Here is a 23,497-nt window from a genome sequence, read left to right as displayed (position 1 = left end):
TTATTGTTCAAGTTCTGTATTATCTCCTTTACAATGCTAAAGCCATGCTTCGGTTGGCAATTAAAATCTCTACACATATATGACAACTACATAAAGTTTGGATTACATGTATATATTGGACCTTTATACTACAGTATGTTTGACGTCATATCTCCATATACCTACTTCACAGAAACATGCAACATATAAAGTGATCAATAATCAAGCTACCGTACATACAATCTCTGCCCCCACAAAGCGAATCTTTTAGTTGCACATGTGGTACTTCGGACCTCCTGACAGCAGAGATCTGTACTTCTTTCACAACAACGAACGTGGAGTTGTGTAAAATCCTTGAGCAGTAACGACGAAATAAAAACATCATGAATTTTTTAATACTCTCTGGACAGTCCTGCTTTCATTTAAAACCGCAATACATGGCGTTAAGTGCGTGAGTTGTTTTTTTTCTGAGAACCCTTCCGGTGGCTTCGGATGAGTGGCGGATTAGCTGTCACCGCATAAATGCTTTCCCGTACTTCGGTATTCCTTATATCCAACAGAACTGCATTTACAGAAAAGAGTAAGTGCCCGCTGATGGTTTTGACCCCACGCTGACAAATATGATTACCAGCACAAACCTACAGTACACCAGGTTTTCAGGCTGATCACTGGTGCAGTCATGCTATTTCCTGTTTGGCTTGAGAGCAGAAGGACATCTGGAGCAGAGAACTGTAATTTATTGATGGAAAATGAAGTCCTGCCACATTGACCGTGTGCTGTGAAAGTCGCATCATTAGCTTCAGACCCATCCGAGCCCTCCTTCCTTCCATTCCTCAAGCCGAAGCATCACCTGCTTTGTCTCCACATTTCTAAATGCGTCCTGCGGACCTCTGGTCAGAGGATGCTGACTCTCTCCGTGAGGCACTGCACGTCTGCATCCTCCCCTCCCTCATCATCGGAGGCCGGCGCGGGGGGAGGAGGCACCAAGTGGGCGGGGTAAGGCAGCGTGTGCTCCTGGGCGAAGGCCTGCCAGCGGCTGTCGTCGCTCTCGTGGGTGATGTAACGCTCTCCCAGTTTGGTCTCCAGCTCTCGCAGATCCAGCCATGCCTGATAGTCCTGAGCAGTGAGAAGAGGGGATGAAGTTACAGCCGCAGGCGCTTCAGATCATGGCAAATGGGCTTTTATTGCATTTAGAGGGCATCATTCGATATTCAGCTTTTCCGTATATACCGGGAAGAACTTGAACGACCCTTTACTGCTCTACATGTTTCACCCAAATTAGGGAAGCTGCGAGATGGGACACCTGTTTAAAGTTGCAGCGAATCATAAATAATCTGCAATCAGCAGCTCATTTATTTCCAAAAACATATGCCTTTGGAGGCTGCTGGCTTACATCTGTTTAGTACTTACTTTGCTATTTACATTTTCAAGTAACACCACACTCCAAAAGGTTGCCATATTTGGATAGAACATCAGCAAAGATAAACTTTAAACAATGTTCCTGGCGACAGTGCAGGTTTCTGTGAATGTGGCTGGAGTTCGATGCCCCACCTGTAAGTAGACGTGGCTGAGACTCTTGTCCACGCTGTAGCGCTTCCTCATCTTGACCTGCAGCAGGTTGTTGATCAAGTCAATGGCTGAAGGAGATGGAGAGAGATCAGCCATTGATGATGAGTCATACAGATCAACCGTTGATGATAAGTCAAATACATAAATTACTCCCAACTCTTACCATCACTTGAGATCTGTTTCCATGGGTTGGGAGGGTACATGAAGGCAGCATTGTGGATCTGGTCGTTGATGTCTTCATCCTCGTTAAATGGAAATGTCCCGCTCAGGCTGACGTACATGATGACACCAACCGACCACATGTCCAGTGAGCGGTTGTAGCCCTGGTTGAGCAGAACCTCCGGTGCCAGGTAAGCTGGGGTCCCGACCACAGAGCGACGGAAGGACTTTTCGCCGATGATGCGTGCAAATCCGAAGTCACACAGCTTGACCTGGAAAAAAAAGAAGGGAGAATTCATACTTACAAAATAGAGGCTATTTTTACACATCAACTTGGTGGCACAAAAAAATAAGAATTCTATGATTTCCATCACAGGAGCGCTGCCGTTGCTGGCAAAGTTGGGCTCAGCTGTCAATTTCTCCATGTTATTATAACATTAAACACATCATTAAAACCTAATTAGGAAGATGAATAAATAATTTAACATTTATCAGCTTGATGAGAACTACCTAAATAGACCCCCGTTAACCATCACTAATTCCTGATCAAAGTCACAAGTGATGCTTGAGTTCATCCCTGGAGACGTGGGGAGACAGACAGGAATAGAGAGCCCATTAGGCAGGTCGCTAGTGTTTTTCAGAGCACTCAGTTGATTCACTCATGCCAATTTGGAGTTTTTAATTACTGTTGTGGTAATTTCTTTGGATTGTGGGGAGAATGTTCCAAAGAAAAGGCCTAGAAAGACCAATATAATAATAATAATTACTATGAGCATCATTGGGTTCAGTGTTTTGTGGTGTGTTTGCTAGGTATATGCTACTTTTCCATCAGACTAAATGCGTCCTGCAGACTAAGTGACCTCCATCATGCAGTTAGCAATGCAATCTAAGGCAATAAAAGCTCAGAATACTGTGGTGAGCAGATACCATCACCGATACATCATAGCTGATAGTACTGTGATAAAATCCTTCACAGCCTCGTTCGTTATGTTCTTTTATACATGATTTCCTGACTCAGATTAAATTCATAAAATAAGAGTTGTCCAATTTACTCTTTTTGTGAACCTCATCTCATTACCACAAGAAAATGCATCGCTATGATAGGATATCTTGCAAAAATCGCACTGTGTTATGGAATAATAAATTCAAGCCATGTTTATTAATTTGTTTCAAATGATAATTATGTCATATTGTGGAGTGACTAAAAACAATGAAGGGCTTTTAACTGAAACAAATTTGAGAAACTTTACCAGTCTTCAAGGCAAAATCTTGACTACTGGTAACTGCAGGTCCACCCAGACTTGTGGTCCAGACATACGATGGCATGTGGTGAACTGACGAAGGAGGAAGTTTTGGTCCTAAAACTATGTGTAAAATGTCACTGAGCCCCCGCAGCTCAGTGATCTCACTCTAAAGTGTGATGTATGTCAGTATAAGGGTTATGTGGAGCAGAACAAGTGTCAAAACCTTTGCATGTGTGTACCTGTGGGAAGGGATCCGCAGAGGCGAGCAGCACGTTTTCTGGTTTCAGGTCACAGTGAACAATGTTCTTAAAGTGCAGGTGCCTCAATGCTACGAGAATCTAGCCGTGAAAGTACAAAAACAGGATATGAAAGTTTTAAAAAAAAAACATTCAAAAGTGGAGTGGTGACGTGTGGAAACCCAAAGTCTGTTGGCATCTACAAAAACCACCAGCGCACCTGTGTGATGAGGAACTTGGTGAGCCTCTCGGGGAGTCTGCCTTTTTCACTGGAGAGGATCATCTCCAGCATGTCGCCATGGAGCTTCTCCATCACAACAAACACTTTCTCCGGGGTCTCAAACATGCACTCCAGGTTCACGATGCCTAAGTGACGTAAACCCTGGCGGGGGGTTGTGAGGGGGAAAAGAAGAGGGCAGGTCATGTCAAATGTTTGAAAAATGGGGTGAATGAATTTGGTGTGAAAGAAAATACCGCAGAGACATTTAACACAGGGGAAGGATGTCGTGTCAGAGCCATAAAATGTGTTTGGACCGCATCCAAGAGTAAGTGTCTCCACCTGCTGGTCAACTACACTGATTTCTGTTCTCATTAATGCAGCAGTTGTCTTCATTTTGGTCGCACAGTAAAAATGAATAATACTATTAAAGATAATAATAGCAAAAAATGAAGTGAAATAACTCTGATGTAAATGTTGTCCTCTAAAACTATTGGTTCAGTGGCAGCACAGTGGATGTAAGGAAAGTTGCAGATAAAGTAGGAGCATACATGATCATTTAAGCTTTTTTATCTGCCAAACAGGCAGGTGATCATGTTCAAACCAGTTGTTAAACGATAAACAGCAAGCAAAGATTTATAAAACCATTTTGTTGCGAAATAATAGCAATAAATTGAGTGTTGCAACCATTGTTTTCCAGTTTAAAATTCAACTTTCATAAATGCCGTACTGACAGATGATATAAGGCGGGGGGGGGGGGTTAAAAGCAGGAGAGATCCCGTTGGGATGCACCTTAAGACGATCCTTTAATTAAACAGACAGCAAGTTTGCTCTGGTTTTCCTCACCAGAAATATGAAACATACACATGCCCTAATTTTTATTAATCCCATCTATTACATTGGAAGGGTGACCCACATGGCACCATGATGCCTGGTACCACAATAAAAATTTGTCAGGGTTTCATTCAGCGTTATGATTGAGGGAATTACTCTTCTCCACAAAAGGCAAAGGGATTTCTCAGACGCTTAATGAAATAGTTTTCTAGAGAAAAAGTCTCTTACACTTCCTTGGAAAATTGCTTAGTTGATGGTTGTGGTTGTCTGGCATCATGACTCATGTCTACCAACATCACATGTGTCATCATCATTATGTTACAAAATATCTGCTGCTCAGGGCCACCGGCAAACCTGCACTGATGGTGTGTTTTTACCTGCAGTATGGCCACTTCGTTCCTCAGCTGGCTCTCCTGCTTGGTGGGGAAGCGAAGCTTGTCAATGACTTTGACGGCTACATCCCTGCCCGTCATCCTGTGCTTTCCTAATGGACAGTAGAAGTTTGGGTGTTTAATGCACGTGAGATATTTTAATGAAGCTAACATAATGCAGCTAGTATTAGCTCAGACAGCGTCATTACACTTACCTCCATAAACCACTCCAAATTGGCCAGATCCCAGGACTTCATCAGCAAAGATCTGGTAGACTGTACCAATGTCCTATAAGAGAGCGTTCAGAACTCAATCTAATGGATTTTTGAAGCTTGTGAGGAGTTCCAAAGATGAACAAAAAGGTCGTACCACGTTCTCCTGTATTTGACTGTTGGACACAGATATGCTGATGGAAGCTTGTCCTGAAAAATAAATGAGATTGGTTTTACAGTTGCTACCTTTAAAGTGTACAGTAAGTCATTATGTTCTCTAAAGATGTTCCACAAACCTTATGATCAGGTAAAACAAAAGACCAGAAAGTATACCTCCAAAAACTAAAACAGATGGGAGGTGGCCAAAAAACTGCATTTTCACATCTTATTGTTCATCAGGAATTATATAAAAGCCAATATGAATGTAGTTCAAATGTCAGTAATAGTTTATTCAGTGGTGGGCTGTCAGGGCATTCGAGGCCTTCTCTGCTGGCCTAAAAAGTATGCTAATCACATTAATTATATTTTCTTATACTTAAAAAATAATTCAAAATGGTCTGTCTAGTTCTATTTCCTTTTATTGTGTTTCCGATGGTGATGCTGCTTCTGGACATGTATTTTCATATTGGATCATTTAACCAATCACATTTCCGCTATCCTTTGTTGCCAGGCTGGGTCAAAGTCAAAGGCCTTCACTATCCGTTCTGCAGGCCCTCTAAAGTGAAATCAATGTTGTTGCAGAACGAGACTTTGTTTGTTTGTTTATTCAGTTGAGGCGTTTATTGTGGCTACAGAAATGTTCAATATGCAACATAAGGCTCATTTATGCATAATAAACTGGGGTTGTTTTGTCACAAAATGGTTAATGAGGAGTTGAGTGATTCAGACGGAGCACTACTGAAGGCCTAGGTGTGAAATGCACGGTTCGCCACTGAGTTTATTAGTGTTAAAATGTTTACACGGTCCTTCAGTGTAACACTGTTATTTTTTACAATTTTGGTGTGTTTTTGTCCTTGTAAAGTACTTTTATGTTTCTCAACCTTGCAGATTTACTCACTATGAGTTGTGTTTCCTGCAGCCGGCGGCGCATCCTGAAAGCTGACAGGCATGAGGGCTTGGTGGATGGCACTGGCCCACGCCTTGGCCACCTCCCGGCCCACGCCGCTGTTGGGAGCGACCTGGCTCGGGGAGGGAGGGGTCGGGGGCAGAGTCTGTGAGTTGCTGGGGGGCAGAGGAGGGAGGGTGTTGGGGTCCTCCCCGACAAAGTAGCACATGGTGCCAGTAATGAGCTCGAAGCAGTGAGGGTTCGTGCCCGCCGGGACCAGAGCAAAGTTTCTGGCAGGACGCACCTCCAGGATCTCTGACAAAGGAATCTCCTATGGGAGGGATGTAGAGGGTGATGTAGCGGACAGTCGGACAAGTGAAGCAGGCGTGATCATAGCTGTTTTTACCTTGTAGTACTTGTTGGAGTTGTTGTTCTGGAAAAGTATGATGCATTTACAGTCCAGACGCCAGTAGTGCCTCTTTCTCTGTTGAAGTTGGACAAGGACGGGATGAGGACGGGAACTGAAGCTATGGCAGCGCATTTAGAGTTTGCAGAAAGAGGAGGAGAGCGGTGATGTTCAGGGATCACCGAGAAGGCAAAGACGAGGAGGACGAGCAGGAGCTGCAGGTGAGGAGGAGATGGTGGAAACAAAGAAAGGATGGACAAAAGCAGAAGAAAAGACAGCTGTTAGTGAAGCCAGAAAGGACAGATGAGCAGAGAGAGACAGTGGAACGTTTTCTGAGGTCAGACAAGTTAGGAGCCAGAACAGACTTTGGCTGGGTTTCTTTCAGTGCGCAGGAGAGCGCCGTCGCCGATAAATTCAGACTTTCTTTGACAGACGTACACTCACATGTGAAACCAAATCAATTTAGCTGCAAAGCACAGAAAGAACAAGGCAGAAAGGCGGCTGAGGACCTCAAGGCCATTTCTGTATCTACTGCAGCCTCAGAAAACAAACAACAAGCATCAGAATTCTCTATGGCGGCGTTTTATCTTTAAGTGGGATTATTACAACGTTTAGCAAAATGTGGAAGCAAAACAATAATGGGGGAGAATGGCACTGCGGCAGATTTACCACACCAGGATAAAGATTTGTGCATAAGATCTGATGATATGCTGCCAGTTTGTTCCAACTGGAGGAGTTCAAGAGTGACTCATTTGTTCTACAACAATAAATAATGAAATCTGCCCCATAAAACCATGTGTTTGCAGATTACAATGGGCGTTTCTATGCTCCGCTACTAATGAAACCAATTGAAACACACTGGGAAGAAAAGTCCCACTTTTGTTCACTGGAAAGTTCCTAATTATAATGAATGCTCATTGTGATGAAAAATAAACATAAAGCTGATTTTTAAACAGCAAGACTGATTATTGTATGTCCTTTATTGAATATGTGAGATTGACGCTACAAAGATTATTTGTGGTGCCCTCTAGTGGTCACCGTTTAACAGTTCCCCAATAGGCGGGAACAGATTACAGGGTTTAGAATGGGCACAATATTTTGCCCAAAGTGGGCAAATGTACTCTTTTTTTCTTAACCATGCCAAGGAGTCGTCAGCACCACTTTAAATTATGACTAAAATTCACTTCTTGCAGAAATATTCACTTCATTTTCTACATTGACTTTGTCAGAGATTAGAATGCGAATCAACCCAGTGTGAAAGATCTTACCAGTGTGTCTTTATCGCTGTAGTGAACCATCCATCCTTCCTTGATGGCCGTGCTGGACCGGCGTGTTGTCTGTCTCACCGACTGCACCACCCTCATTAGTGGAATGTAAACACTGGGGGGGGAGAACAGACCTCAGGCGATCAGTGGGGGAAACAACCATCCTTGGCTTCCAGGTTTATCTGAAAAGCCAAAACGTCCTACTTTTGATCGCCGCTGACTCCATTCTGGCTGTTGTCAGGAGAGAAGGACCCAGGGATGCTGCAGGCCTCATCAGAATCATCAATCGAAGACTTGTCCGAGGCATCATACTCGGTGCTGTAGTCCATGGGGACCTCAGGGTCTGCACTGGGACTCAACATGTCTGGGGCACATAAACCAGGACAGCAATTATGCACATCGACGTGTAAAATCTGGTGGAAAACGACGCCCTATAATCGCCATGGTGATGACTCAGGTGACCTTCACACGCATGGCTGCTAAGTACAGAGGATACTCACCAGTGTTACTTCTGTTTTCTGAGAAGATAAAAAGATCGAGTTTCAGTCATGTTATATATATAGTCATGATAGTGTTATAATGGTTAAGAAACTAGCTAAATGCACTTTGCATTAAGGAAACATGCATATGAGGAAACAACATTGTTACAATCCATGCAGGGCTAACACGCACTCGCTATCACAATGGAAAAATTGTATCTTTATTATCCCTCACCTCCGATGGTTTCCCCAAGGCAGTCATTGGGAACTTTGTACGCACAGCGTTTATGGCAGTTGAACTTGCAGTCTAATAAAACAAAGCACTTACTATAATTGTGTGACATATGACTGATTAGGTGTCACATTGATATTCTTTGGCACCTTTGCACTGAAGGCCCTGCCGGAACAGCCCCCGCAGGAGCCGCTTGCAGTACTGGCACACGGTCGGGCGTGTGTACGAGTGGACCGCGAACGTGTGGGGCACCTTCACCTTGCTCATCAGGATTTTGTCCAAATGGACGGGCCGACCTGTGTAGAAGCGCCGCGCCTCACTGGGGGTCCGCGGCTAGCAGAGAGAGGCCATGTTGATTATTATAAAGATCAAAAAAATATCAGACCTTTTGTGTATTTACTCTTGCTTTCCACCTGAAAACCTGATAAATTCAGGGACAAACGTAGATTGATGTGATGGCCTGTACAACAATAAATGAATGGATTAGTACCATTTGTGTGTGTGAGCGGATGAGGCTGCTGTCCTCGGTGCAGGTGGAAGTCGTCCCCACACTGTACCCCGAGTCGGTGATGGAGAGACGCAGGGACTGGCTGCTGCCCAGGGAGGTGGTGGACAGGCGCCGCTTGCGAGCTCCACTGCAGTTGTTCGGGATGCTGAATGCACAGCGCTTGTGGTAGTTCAGGCCGCAACCTGCAGGGGGCGGCATGTATCATAGTACGGGCAAGATGGATTCGTCAAAGTCAGAGTTCTTGTTTCACAGTCTTTGGAAGCCTCACCATCACATTTGAGCCCTTGTCTGACGAGTCCAAACAGCATCTCTCCACAGTGGTCACAGAAGGCCGGAGCTCGGTACGAGTGCACGTTGAGTGCATGAGGACGAATCTGGAAATCTTCAAAGGTGGCTGCAGCTGAAAGGAGTTGCAAAGGACGAATGAGGTCACAGTGGGTGGTACAATACAATATACTGGCACAAGGGATTAAAATGATAAATAGTCTTCTACAGGGGTGTGACACACACTGAGAGCAGCAGCTTGCTTACCAGAGAGCACCACCTCCACCAGATCTCCCTCCTGGATATCACCGGCACTTTTGACAAGTTGCAGGATGTTGTTGGTGGATGTGTCGTGTTTGAACAACAAAATCTTGTCATAGATGCCGTAAAAGCCGCACTCAGGAAACTATGAAGACAGAAAAAGAGAAAACTGACAAGTGAGGAGGGTCAACTGACAGATGTTGCACAATCACAAAAGTTTTATACGAGAGAAGTCAGCCAATTCAGTCTGATCGAGAAGTGTTTCAGTTCCCGATGTGACCCCTGTAAACATCAGGAAGTTCAAACGTTGATTACTGAATTTTACACAGTAAAAAGTATTACCGAGAATATGAGGATTTTTGGTGTTATTCAGCAGCAAGCACAACAAAACAGGCAGTAATAGGGAAACTCTGCACTCCTGAATAGTTAACACACACACACACACACACACACACACACACACCTATGGAAAAGCAACTCATCTATCCACTGTTCCTTGTTGTTGTTTTTCTTTTGGAGGATACAAGATTTAGACCAGATTCTAAGAATTTACAGGAAAGGAACCTTGGTCTTCATCTTGGAAACTCACACACACACCTCCTCTTCACAACAGACACACCCAGGAGAATACAACCACGCTCCCCATTTCCTTTCATTTCCGCATGGGTGCGCACACACACACACACACACTCTCCACATTGCCTTTTTCAGAGTCCAGGCCTGGTCTCAGCGCTTGCCAGGCGACACAGTACCATCCGCGCCTCCCAAATGGGCCCCTGAACGCACCATCAACACACACAAAGTGGCCTTTATTCTTTATAACCTGCTAAAGCTTCTCATATGATTTCACAAACATCGAGGACCGGGAGAATTACAAGCTCAGTTAAAAGATCAACCCATTGCAGCATTTCCATATACTGTAAACATGATTCATGCATGATAAAAAAAGGTACAATAATTATTTAGAGAAGTCAGGAGGTTACAAAGGTAACTAAGAGGAACTGTGAATTTGGACTGGTCGGACTTCTGCACGGTTTATGACCTCTGCAACCACACTGACTTATATTTTGATACCAGACTTTAAAACTTTTATCAGATCGATTCTTAGTTCCTGATGTACAGCATTTCTCTTTAAATAAATCAGGGACAGCAAAGCACATGTTAGCCTTGAAAGGATTTTCATCCTCGGGAATGTAAGAATAGGCTGTTTGAGATGCACCCAGCATCTCTTTTAACATGAATAATCCATCAAGTTCAGCATTTAATATTAACAGTTTTGAAAACATCTCCCGTGAACTGAGGCAGCAAGAGAGGATAATATCTAATGAGGAAGTCAAATTCAAATCAAAATGACTATCCCTTCGAATGGCTACCTCAAGTAAGAAAAGTGTGTTCGCTTGTAGGGATTTCTTTCAATTTCTAGCTTGCGAACAAGCTTTTAAACCCACCAGACGCCAACACAAATGTCAGTAAATTAGACAACGCAGACGCTAATGAGAGGAGTCTCCAAGCGTCTCCCAAGTCCAGACTGAAAACCCACAGCTACCATTGCATAATAAGTGCACGCATGGCGGCCCTGCCTCTAACTGCAAACACCATCAAAGCTGGGATCAGCGGCGCACCCCGCCCAGCTCGGGAACGACCCCTCGGCATCGCGCTGGTATTGGTAGACCTCGCTCTTTCCTGGGCATTTCAAAAACAAATGTTATTATCTTGCGTCTCCACAGCAGACCACAAGCGCAGCTGCCACATCTGTGCTGCCCACGAGCCTCCGCAGCTCGGCCCAAAAGCAAAATATGCGCGAAAACTTGTTTGACCTCAGGGAAAATGACCTTTTTTTCCTCCCCGTCTTTCTGTTTTGCAGTGGCAGTGCAGGGTGGGGTGGATGCACGGGTCTTAATGTTCCTGCTGGAAGGAGTGAAAAATGGCACAATTGGCGCCGTGATTTCATCGTCACCTGTGCACGTTCGCTGTAGACGTGGGGAGATGCTTGGAGAGCTGCAAGGGCTGCACAGTGCAGAACCACGTGCGGTTTGCCTGGAGACAGGCCTGTCACAGGCCACTTTCTTTGGTTTACCACAAAACAAGTTGCTCCACATTGGCTGCACTATTCTTGCAGCTCGGTGCAGCCATGATGAATTACAGACTAAACACTTTTCACCCCTCCCTCAACATCCCCTGGTTGTTTTTATCCTTCCCTGCTGTTTTCTTTCAGACGTCAACCTTGGAGATACAGTTTGTTTTATGGCCATGTGAGGAAGAGCACAAAGAGAGAGAGACACAAGAGAGAAAAGTATTCTGTGTAGTTTCTTGAGCTATATTTTCAAAGGTAGCTCATGAAAGGATGAAAGGTGGAAGGTCAGTAAATCCGTGGCCATAATTACATCATGAACAAAGGTGTGATTCAAGGTATTCTGTGTCCTCCCAAACACGTGCATATTAAGTTGAGCTGAGACTCCCAGCTGATGGCGAAACATCTCCTGTTCGTCTTCCTGTTGCTTTCCTGGTGGCTACTGGGAGACACTCCAACATCCCCATTATGGGAACCTGGCCTGTCTCAGTTTATCTTTCATTTTGACCATATTTGGTATTTCCAGTACTTTTTAACATACCAACATTATTGAAAAGATTGCACCTTTTCATGTTTCCAGTTAAATATAATCTGTAGATCTATTCATGTCACTAAATTACCTAAATGAACCAATACTACTAACAAGGGGAGAACTTAATTTACTCCACGTTAGCGAACTACAGCAGCAGAGAAAGATGCAGAAGCCAACTGGCAGGTTTCATATTTATGTAGTTTTGTGCGTGCAAAATTCATGTGTGAAATTCCAACAGTGATATAGAGCTGTGTTATTGACCAGGAGTTTAACACAATAATACTTACCTAATAGAGTAAAACATATCATATTATTTCTAAAAATCTATACAAACACTGCATTATATAAACAAGTGAATGATCCCTACAGTACTGTATCAGAATACTGTATTACCCAGTAATTTGTATATAAAATGAAAATGTATTTTGGGGCCGTTTAAAAATGCATGCATGAAGACTTTTATGTCCTGCAGAGACATACTCTTGCTTCTGCTTTTCATCTTCCCCATCACTTCCCCTGCTCTCTCACAAACACACACGCACACACACACACACACACACCACACACACACACACACACACACACACACAAAATGCTTCGCTGCAATAAGCACAGGCAATAACGGCCTGATTCTTGAGATGTAACCTACGCTCCACCTGCTCTTCTAGCTGTTTTATGACATCATGGCTTTATTGTTTATCCTCACATAAATGAGGGGAAACTCCACAAGTTCTCCAAAACAAAGGAGACATGTTCCCAAGCGCCCTGGGCCACGAGGCCTTCGTTCTCACAACACGGCTGGACTTCTGCATCCTTAAACAGTGTTGACCACAAACCCTTATCTTTGTTTTTCACGTTGAGTTATTACCAATAACCATGTTGCCACAACGACATAGGAAACGGCAACCTGATGCTATAAATGCAGTCTGTGTCTTTTCTAAGAAGTGTGAAGTCACGTGTAAAAACATAAAAGCATAGGTCTGAGGGGAAAGGGCTAAAAAAGGATGCAGAAGACACACATGCATGAACACAGAGGGGAATTCTCTGCATCAAAGTAATACAATTTCTGGTAGCAACAGGAGGAGTGTGAGGATTTACAGGGCGACAGGACCTGGATTCATGTTTACACAGTGGAGGAGGTTATAGAAACACTGCAGGCCTGCTGCAGTTCTTCTGCGTCCAGAACAGGAGGACGTAGCGCGTGATCAGCAGGCGAGAGGCATCATGCGACGCGTGAGACGACTCTGTGACCTCCATAGCCTTACATGGTCGTCCACGCCGAGGTGCATCTGAACAGCACAAGGAACCTAATCCATCCATTTCACACGTCACGTGCCTTTAAACTATAGACGCATGAAAGCATGGTGCACGCCAATCGGCCCCATCTCGACAGAAGGCTCGGGAAGAGCCGAGCACCCTTCTCTGCAAGCGAAGAAGTGTTTAATGAGGGGTTACCTTGGAAACAGGTATGCAAAGACGTCAACACTCTGCCCTCATTAGATCCTGACAACAGCTTTAGGCAACGCAGGAATTTTTTTCCCCCTTCTAGCGCCGACGGTTGGAGATGGAACAAAAGAATTTCCATCCTGACACTATTTTTAACCCCAGTGAGGTCACACGCTGACAACAAGGCGGAACAGATGACAAAAACTGACACCTAAACACCTGTAGAATCTTTGCTACAGGCCATGAGAGGGGAAAAAGAAACACTTTTGTTGTTAAAAGATGAACGTGACGCAGTCGAATGCAGGGGAGACTGACAGCTCTGTGGCAGCGATTAAGAAAAGAGAGCACTTCCGTGACATCATGCGTGAGCTGGGTTTGGCTGCAGGCGGAGGACAACAAGGAGACAGAGTGTATACGCAGGGATGGCCTGAAGAATGAAGTGACGTCAAAGCCAGGTTTTGTAGATCTGAATCATTGATTTGTTGAATCTTTTTAGTCCTGTTAATCTTTCACACATAGACTGACAAAGCACACACAAACACATACACACACACACACACACACACAGGTGGGAAACTAGGTGACTGCACAAAGGTCAGAACTTCTTAATGGTCTGACATACTGACTGAGGAGGAATCACTCTGTGTTCCACTTTGTGCTAATGAGCTAAATTTGTAGCATCTTTTCATTTGTACTTTCATTTTGTGAAAATATGAATCAATACAGATTGATTCAATATTGACCTTTGCGCACTCGGACGTTGTGAAATATTGTAGTCTCATACTTTCATGTTTTCCGTGTGTGAGTGTTTGTGTGCGGGTGTGAGTGAGAGACAGATATATACACAGATATTTAACCCCTCACCTCCTCCAGTCTCACAGGTTTCATGCAATTGTAGCATCTCTGGTATGTTGACAACAAGCAGGTCAGGAATTTAAAGCTTTCTCTCTCTCTATTTTTCTCTCCCTCTCTCTCTCACAAACTTCCCTCCTCTGTCTCTCTCTCCCTCTCTCTCTCTGTCACACGCACACACACAAAGACGCGTGTCCCATCTGTGTAAAAACAGATAAAATCTCCCTGTAACTATTAACAGTATCCACACAGAGCAGTGGAGGGAGCGATTGCAGCTCTGATGCTGGCATTGATTGTTAAACTTTTTTTCCAAGATGATATCACCAGTTTTCAAATTCCTTGCGGTGGATGAAGATGACAAGGTGGAAAATTGGCACACACTCGGTTTTCTAGTCACTCTAAATGTGAATTCACAGGCCTGAAAAAACTGAACGCAATATGTGCAAAATTGTGGTTGTCTAATAGGAAAAATAATCATTCCGACGCTCCAAAGGAATCTGGAACTTTATAGGTGTGTGATGGGATTGAGTGAAAACACACACTCAACCATCCACAACTGATTCTGTGATCTGAATGGTCAAAATAAGAGTAAAGGCTACTTTTTATTTGGGAAATCACAACACTTGAGAACGCTGGGTGGATAAAGTATATAAGTATGTCAAAAAAGTGTCGGTCGTCATGACTTTTGACGACTTTGTGGTTAAAATCAAAGAAAAATAAATCATTTGTATGCGTGTTTATGCACGAACACGGTGGATGACACATGAAATTAGATCAGACCCGTGTGTGTGTGCGTGCGTGTGTGCGTGCGTGTGTGCGTGCAAGCGTGTGTGTGTATTCGAGAGCAGGAGCAGAGAGACAAAGCCTTTCATTCTGCTTGAAGCTTGGAGGAGGAAAGGGAGGTAACACGAGCGCCGTGACCAGGCAGAAGAGAGGGGTTTGGGGATAAAGGAGACATACGCTGCTATTCTAGAGCCAGGCTTTGTTAGTAGACAGACCCCCTCCTCATCTTCCTCCTCCCACTCCTCCTCCCCTCTTTTGGCTTGGTTCTGAGTAGGTAAGTTGATAGGAAACCTTGGACTGGGTCCACTTTGCAAAACGAACAAGCCAGTGATTCGTAACAGGAGAGCGAGACAGAGCACAGGCTTCGTTCGAGAGAGCAGAACTCACGTCCGTACACAAGCAGAACATTCTTTACTAATTACAGAATAAAATAATTTAAATTCGGCATCGTTCTTCTGTTGAACGGTTAAAGGTTTAAGATTTGTTTGCGCTTTTATTTTGAAGAAAACAGAAGCGTTTGTATTCACCTGTGCATTATATTCTATGTTTACAGGAGTTCTATATGTTTATGACTGCGTGTCAATGGTGCGTTTGAGGTTAAGGTGGCTTCTGTACAGGGTTTTGTGTTTGGGGACCTCAAGGCATCCAATAAAATTTGATATTTTCCTGATTATCATTCTGCATATTATACTCAAACAGCCACATTTCTATGAGATGGCACACAAATATCCATAGTTTCAATATGTGTGCGACTACTCTAAGATTTTTATGTGATGGTGGAGCGAAACAGCTGCACAAAAACCAGAAATGTTCAGAAAAGGGAAATAAATGCCATGTTTTTATTTCTTGATTAGAAAAGACTTCCCTTTGTGGTAATATGGCAACATAGTAATAGATCGAGTCATATTTCACTTCTTTCAGACCATTTATCTGACACGCTGCCTGTTGCCTGAGGACAGAAATGACTGTTTTTCATCCTCTGTGGCCTCATGTTGATCCACAGATTCCGTCATTTCATCATATTGCTGCTTCGGACTGAGACACATTAATAACTGCTCAATCTTCTGCTTTAATAGAAAAGATTAAAACTATTATTAGTGTGAACCTACAAAATCACCTAAAGGACATTTCTTTGTTTCACAATTTAAAATATTTGTACATCATTAAGCAAATAAATCTGCATGTTGAGACACACACACACACACACACACACACACACACACACACACACACACACACAGTGGGCACATTGCTGCGCTCTGAGTCATTCCCTCTCTTGTGGACCCCCATTTCTCCCCTGATGTCCTCTTTTCAAATTCAATTCTAACAGAGAACAAACGCTAGAGGCTGAGCTCCAGTCATATGACAAACACGTGGCCGCGTCTGTTTGAAATCCTTTCAAACAGGACTCTTTTATATTGAACAATCTACTCGACTGTGATTTATTGTGTTTTGCTCCATGCAAACACTCCATCCAAACATACAGAGGACACCTGTTTTTCTGTAGTCTGCAGCCGGCTTAGACAAAAAACTGCCGATATGACTTCAAAGTGAAGTGATCTGAGAAGGTGAATTGATCCACTTTAGGAATTTAATGTTAATGTTCTGCAGCTTGGTACATTTAGCCTCACTTACCATCGAATGTTAACATAATAAAATTTTGCTTCATCATTCTAGATAAAGAATGGGGTGGGAGAGGTGTGCAGGTCTGCTGGCATGTTGTTCTGGAGCCTCACGCATGTTTACAACATGCAAACACATTCAGGCTCAAAAGAAAATCCTACAAGAGTTCTTCAAAGCTGTTTTTTGGTTTTTGAAATGTCACTAAACCAAAGTGTAGAGAGGTGATTTCAAGGAAGCAAATGTCCGAACAAGGAGAGCTATGCAATCTGAGTAAATATATAGTCTGTGCGTGTCAGCGTTTGTGATCATCCATTTGCTGCATCTCCCCACTCTCAAAGAGCTCTTTTGTTGGGCCGTTTCTGACATAACCAATCTTTAGCCAACTGGTACAAAGTCTCCACGTGGATACTTCCCACAAATGCTGCTCGCTTGCCACTACTCCGGGCTCTTAGCAGGATTACGGCACAGAACCGTTCGGACCGTCGCTAATCTCCAGATTATGTTATCATGAGGTCTCTTTGCACCGATGCTGGAACCCTAAAAGCACGTGAACTTTGCCAATCAAGCATCTTACAGCAAGTGATTAGCACGCATTTAAATCAAAACACTGCAGACCTACATATTTTTTGGATTATTTTTCTGTCAATACAAACCTTTGGGAACAGTTAAATGGGGGGGGGGGTGGTTAATTAGTATCATTGAATGCAGTATTAGCCTACATATTTAAATCCAGTCTATCCTTCCATCTTTTCTTCCCTCACGCACACACACCTGGCGCTGGGTAGCGTTGTGTTATTTGACTGATCAGGTATCTCTGCGTGCACCCAGCTTCCCAAACAATACAAAGCCAGCGGACAGAAGACACCAGGCATGGTCGATCATGCAAAGCTGTTCAGCTAGCATGCAAATGCACCAGAGGCACACACACACGTACACACCCACACACACACACACACACACACACACACACACAAAGGGCACGGTACATGAAAACTGACACCATTTCCTTTATAGCATTAATATTGTCGCGTGTATTTTCCAACTGAAACCCCACCTGCTAGCGTCTGCCAAATCCAACGGTAAATACTAAATCAAAAGGCTCAGGACAGTGAAAGGACCGTCTTTGAATGGCTGTTGAATGGCTTTTTGATTAATTGATTGATTTTTTTTTTTTAGACATCAGGAATCTCACCGTCTGACTGAAATACAGGGGAATGGAATCAGCATCCACCGCCACCACAGGTTTCACACAAACAATAAAGATACTGGGCCTTTATCTGGAAAGTCAGGGCCAGCTATCGTTTTACAAGGTGTGTATGTGCACATATGTGCACGTACATGGAATTAAAGTGCAAGAGAGTGAGGTAAACAGGAGGTGATGTGTATGATCCCATTCCCAAGGTCAAAGTGCTCCTCTAGGGAAAGAGATAAAGAAAAGGGCCCTTCCAAAACGGAGGTGGAAACAATGGCCAAGGGTGTGTGTGTGTGTGCATGTGCATGTGTGATATTCCTTTGTGTTTCTGTGAACTAATTTGAAAAACCACCTGTTTGACTTGGCTGAAATGCAGTTTTACAGTAAAGCTCAGATGTTTAAACATGTGCCACAGGTTTCAGTATGCTCTCAGGATGTGTGTTTTTTTTCTTTTAGAAAGTCCAGCACCTCCAAAAAGAAGCGGGATGGACTATATTTTACCCTGTGGTGGTTTCATGGGTGACCAGTTCCCAACAGACCAAAAAAGATGTTTGTGTTGGACCCTGCGGGTTCGCTACCGGTGCCAGGAGGTCACTGCAACTTTAAAATAAATAAATAAATACACCTTTCCTACCCTGTTTCTTAGTTCAGCCTACGGGTTGACCGAGGACCTCAAGTGTATTTATACATTCCTGTATAAAAAAATGTGTATTTAAGAGCTTTTTATTCTGTAAGAATGTTCCACGTTGCCCAAATGTGGCACTTTTCTGTCAGTGATGCGAGTTTCTACCCAGGTATTAACTGTTATCATGTAGTTTCCATCCTGGAATCCGACAGCGTTTCGAAAGGATTTTCCGTTCGATTCGCAGCCGTGAGGCTCAGCCGCCCTTTTTAACGCATCCTCCGGACGACACGCGTTTCTCCACAGTCGGGGGTAGGACTGTCAGCCTCACTGGAGCCCATCGAAATGTTAAATATTGCCACAGTTAAACACAAACTGCTCCGGCAAAACCTGCATTCCCACCCACGCCGGCCCAGACTCCCTGATGTTTAGCAGATAGGTACAGCATTAAGATCAGAGCAGGGCTTTAATCTAATCCAAGAATTTCCCACTTTTCTCCTAACTTAGAATTATATTTCAATTCGCAACCAGTGACACATTTTCATGGGTCTGAGCAAGAATTCGATCGCATATTCGGCCATGACAAACGCCGCCGCTGCTACTGAAGCATGACGCCGCTCACGGTCCATTAGATGTGTCGTCAAACCACAGAAATGTTTCCAGTAACGTGACTCGGGCTCGCACCAACGCAGCTCGACAAGTCCGTGCTTGCGTTCGCACATAGGCTGCAACACACCCACTAACGTCACGCCAACAGCCGCCCGTCAACGGTGACTTCAAGTGGCACATTGTCGGAAAAATAGGACTCATTAGACTGACACACCTTCGGGAGTTGGAGCAGAAGACAAAGTAAACGCACCCAAACCTGAGTGTGCTGTTCTGTAAGGTCTGAATTCACTGAGGGAAAGTGGGGATGAACTGGTGGCGGAATGAGAAGGAAGCTGGAGCTCCATTGGCAGGGAGCGGAAGTAAAGAGGCGATAGTAGGTAAAGAGGGAGGGGCAGGACAGGAAGTAGAGGAGGGGGCAGTTTTCCCAATGAGGGTCAGAGGAATCAGATCAAAATTGAAAAGAAAGATAATATTGGGACTGATAGCGACATCCAAATGAGCAGAGGAAGTAGCGACTGTAATGAAGATGTGAGCGGGGCCTAAGCAGCGGGTCGCAGGGAGATGGACCTCTGGTTCTAGGCTAGATTCTGGGATGGGTCATGGCGCAGAGAATGGCCATGTGGACAAAAGGTGCTCCTCAGGGATTTGAAAGGTGGGAGTCAACGCCGAGATCCCAATTCTGCTGAAAATATAAGTCTGGGAGCTGCTCGCTGGCTGAGAATCGGATGGAAAAACGTGTCAGTGGAACACAAGGAGCCCGTGAATAAACAGCAGCGGTGACTCACCCTTTCTGGGACGGGAGGTGACTGGGCGGGGGCGGTGGGGTTCCCAAACGGCTTTCACAGCCCCTCTAAATACACCAATGAAAGCAGTCATGCATGTGCACAGGGTCCAGTTCATGTGTCACATGCAGTCAGCGGGACGGGGACAAGCTGTCTATTGTTCAGTTGTCATACCTAGAAGTTGGACCTCCTCGCTCAGCAGGAGTTCAGCATGGAGGAGATTTGGGGGGAGTTGCGTAGCTTCCTCAATACCCATGAACAGGCCATCAGACTTGGAGCAAACTTTTCTGTCTGGCTCTGGGAGTCTTTATCTTTATGTACAGCAGATGCCGCCGAACACGGCCTGCTAATTTGTGCCGAATGTTTACAAAATAAATACAGAAGACGTTGAGTCTTGATTGGACAGGACATCCATAATAGAGCTGTGACATTGCTTGTTTAGTACTTTCACTCTGCATGTCGAACTGACCTTTCGACTTTCTGCTACCTACCGGCTTCTTTTCCAACATGCTAGCATGTAATAAGAACTACATACGAAACTCTCACGCATGTGAAAAACAGTTTATCTGGGATTATTGGCATAACGACCCTTAGAAACCAACTAAAACTAAAAACGATTTGCTTTCATCTTCAAAAATAAAACTTGGCTACATTAAAATCCATTAATCCCTAAAGTTGGATTCAGCCGGAGTTTGTTTGAGTTCAGCGCGTTTGTCTTTAATCAATCACTGAATATTGTCCAAGCAACAAAGGCCACAGACAAGCTGGCCAAGGGCAGGCGACCAATCATATGAGAGGGACAAACAAAGCCCACGTCAGGGCGAATTAGTAGGGCAGCTAAAGTGGCTGCTGAGGGCGCCGAACGTTTCCCGGATGTGTTGGCGCTGGACAGTTTACCAAAAACCACTCTGAGAATGAAAACTGGTGGCCCATCTCCCATGATGCCATTACTTCCTGTTTTAAAAAGGACATTATCACTTAACTGGTTGATAATGAAGTTCTGTTATAGGTATAAAAAGCATGCACACCAGGGAGTAAAACTGAAATCTTCTGACATAAATGGTTATTCAAATTGGACAGAAGGAATCGCTGGAGCGTAAAAGGCCAAATTCGCCCAGATGTGCGCTTGCGATAAATATGCAAAACAGCCTAAACATCTTGATTTGCAGAGGAGTCACAACCTTCATCTGCATGGCCGACTCCCACCGCACCCATGCCCTGCGTGTCAACTCCCCATAGTGCTGAAATCACCCTGATGCCTTTAAAAACATTTAGCTGCATATCTTTTTGATATTTTTAACCAAATAGAAAAATAAACAACACCAGTGAGGGAAGTCGTGCCACAGGACGATGACTTTGTTGACGTTGGTGTGAGCTGACAACATCCCTATCCTGCTCCGCGCTGCTAGATGTGGCATGACAAAACCAACTGAGCTGCCGTTCTCTGCCCACTGTGTGAATGGGAATAACTAATTGCTGTAATTACAACCAAAAAATGTGGTTTTCATGCGCTTGAGTGCCGCAGCTACTAGGTTCGCTTTTCCTGCTTCGGAGACTAAAACGCTTCCATTCACCTGTAAACAAACGATTTTGTGCCCACTTCCTTTGACACCCAGACCCACACGCACTTTCTACCTTGGTGTCGACGATGGAGCAGGCAATCTGTTTCACATAGGCCAGGTCAGCAGTCAGGGGCATCAGGACCGATTCTCTGGTCAGGCCGATCTGGATGATGAAGGAGACGCCGGCTGGAGTGGGAGGTAAAGATGGCATCACGACGCCGCCGGGACCCTGCCCGGACGACAGGTCCATAGCTGGGAAAGTGCCCTGCACGGGCATAGGAGCCACGGGTATGGGTGTTCCTTGCTGCATCACAGATGAAACGGGCGGCGAGGAGCCCCCGGGAGGAAAGAAGACCTGGGTCATGGCCCCTGAGGACATACAGGGGCTCACGTTAGCCATTCAGAGTCCTGTCTGCAGCTCAACGCGCTCACAAAGACATGCCAGGGTGTAGTCTGGTCACAGTCATTCAAACTGTCTTAGTGGAGCCAGAAACACACAATGACACATGGAAACACACACACACACACAAACAGACACGCTGAGGAACTGGCTGGGGGCTCTTGCGCGTCCTGTGTCCACAAAGAAAGTCTTTTCCTGTACGCTGTGTGAATCCTTTCGAGCTGCTTCTCTTGACTCTTCGGTCCAGTTGCTCCTGTTATTGCAGAGGCATCTCAAGCATGAGCAGCGCGTGAAGGTTCCTGAAGAGACGGATAGTGAGTCTGTGGCGGGGAGGAGGCTCTACCAACCTCCCACCTTCTGCCTTCTCTTGGCTCTCGTGTTCCAAAATGAAAGTTGCCCAGCAGAGGAGAAAGTCCAAAGTTGAAACTCGCCCGGCGAAGGAAGGAGGGGGGAGGGGGGCTGGGGAGAGAGAGAGAGGGAGGGGGTGTTAGCACAAACCAAAACAAACTTAGCTGTGCCTCCAAGCAGAGTTACAAAATGGCTTCCTTAAACAGGAAACAGTAAGAATGAAGGAGAGCAAGAGTGCTGCTCTGCTTTTACAAGACTTACCCTTTTTCAGTTTCAACCCTAGTTCAATGGGGGTTTTTTTATGAAAAAAGAAAAAAGCTCAGAGAGGGCACCTCCCTCTTCCTCCTCCTCCTCCTCTCCGGTGTGCTTTTAGCCAAGGAGGAAGTGAAGCGACCGCCGCAGCCTGAAGCCAATAGGTTCTGATAAAGTCCCTCTGTTTGAGTCCTTTACTACCAGCCTTCTTCCTCCCTCCCCTCATTTCCTCCCTTCCTTGAGTTTTGTTTGCTCTCTCCCTGAGTTGAAGCCATCAAAAGATCCCCTTACACTGCCTGAGGGGCCATTCCAATCCACACACAGGGGAAAAAAGTACTACCTGTCCATCCCTTCCTTATCATCCCATCCTCTTTTTCCTCTTTAACACATTTTCTCTTTGTGTATTTAAGTGGACATGTCTGTGGCAGACTGCAGGCCAAAATCACCCTGTTGGAGCTGGTAGGAACAGAAACAAATCTGGCATATTTATTTACCCACGCAGCAAGATATATAGCATGTTTAACAGGCAAAGCTGAGAATCGGAGATATCATCACCCTGTAATGGAGCCGCTGAAGTTTCAGGTCATTCCCTGAAACAATAAACCCGAGAGGAATAGGGAAATGTTGCCACTAGAGGGAGCTGTTTACAGATTTTGGTTACATGTTTATCAACGACAAATGTACAGAGAGGAAAGGGAAAATGCAGCCTGTGTGTTTGACAAAATCGTAAGAGATCTGCAGTATTTCCTCAAAAAAAGAACCGCACTAAGCTCTACGGTCATCTTATCCAGTGTAAAGGACTTTTTTTAATCAGGGTTTGCCTGACAAGATGGGTTATTCATCAGCCACCTGGAGGCAATGTATTGGCACTGCAATTGCATTTTTAAGCAATTAAGCATTTTAAAGATTTTTTGTCATATTTAAGGAATTTGAGATTCTAATTTCTTCTTTATAGATGTAAATTGTTGTCAAGAAACTAAAGTTGAAGTAATCTCAGACCCTTAGATCATCTGGGCTGTCACCAATATTATTAGAACTTTTATTACAAGGAAAGAAAAGACTCCAATGCCTTGAGTATCATGGTTTAAGGTTTGAATGACTTTCGGTAGAAGTGGTCAAAGACTGCACTGTTCCATTAGGGA

General features: G+C 44.5%; 1 protein-coding gene across 1 annotated transcript; it reads right to left on the bottom strand.

Moving 5' to 3' along the window:
* prkd2 (protein kinase D2) lies at positions 1-22,514 on the bottom strand. The gene is made up of 20 exons (XM_057050561.1): positions 22,365-22,514; positions 21,429-22,214; positions 9,288-9,426; positions 9,025-9,156; positions 8,739-8,938; positions 8,398-8,581; positions 8,252-8,323; positions 8,038-8,055; positions 7,742-7,901; positions 7,541-7,652; positions 6,273-6,350; positions 5,879-6,197; positions 4,979-5,031; positions 4,825-4,897; positions 4,616-4,722; positions 3,408-3,569; positions 3,191-3,289; positions 1,712-1,979; positions 1,531-1,616; positions 1-1,095 (listed from the first exon to the last, which is right to left on the bottom strand). Exons 2-20 carry the CDS (start codon positions 21,753-21,755, stop codon positions 874-876), a joined length of 2,811 nt encoding a protein of 936 aa, XP_056906541.1. The 5' UTR covers positions 21,756-22,214; positions 22,365-22,514; the 3' UTR covers positions 1-873.
* Between the last annotated feature and the right edge of the window lie 983 nt (positions 22,515-23,497).

The sequence above is a fragment of the Takifugu flavidus genome, chromosome 12 (assembly GCF_003711565.1).
Source record: "Takifugu flavidus isolate HTHZ2018 chromosome 12, ASM371156v2, whole genome shotgun sequence".
Lineage (NCBI taxonomy): Eukaryota > Metazoa > Chordata > Actinopteri > Tetraodontiformes > Tetraodontidae > Takifugu > Takifugu flavidus.
Note: the sequence above shows the minus strand (reverse complement) of the source record. Positions and strands in the feature narration are given on the sequence as shown.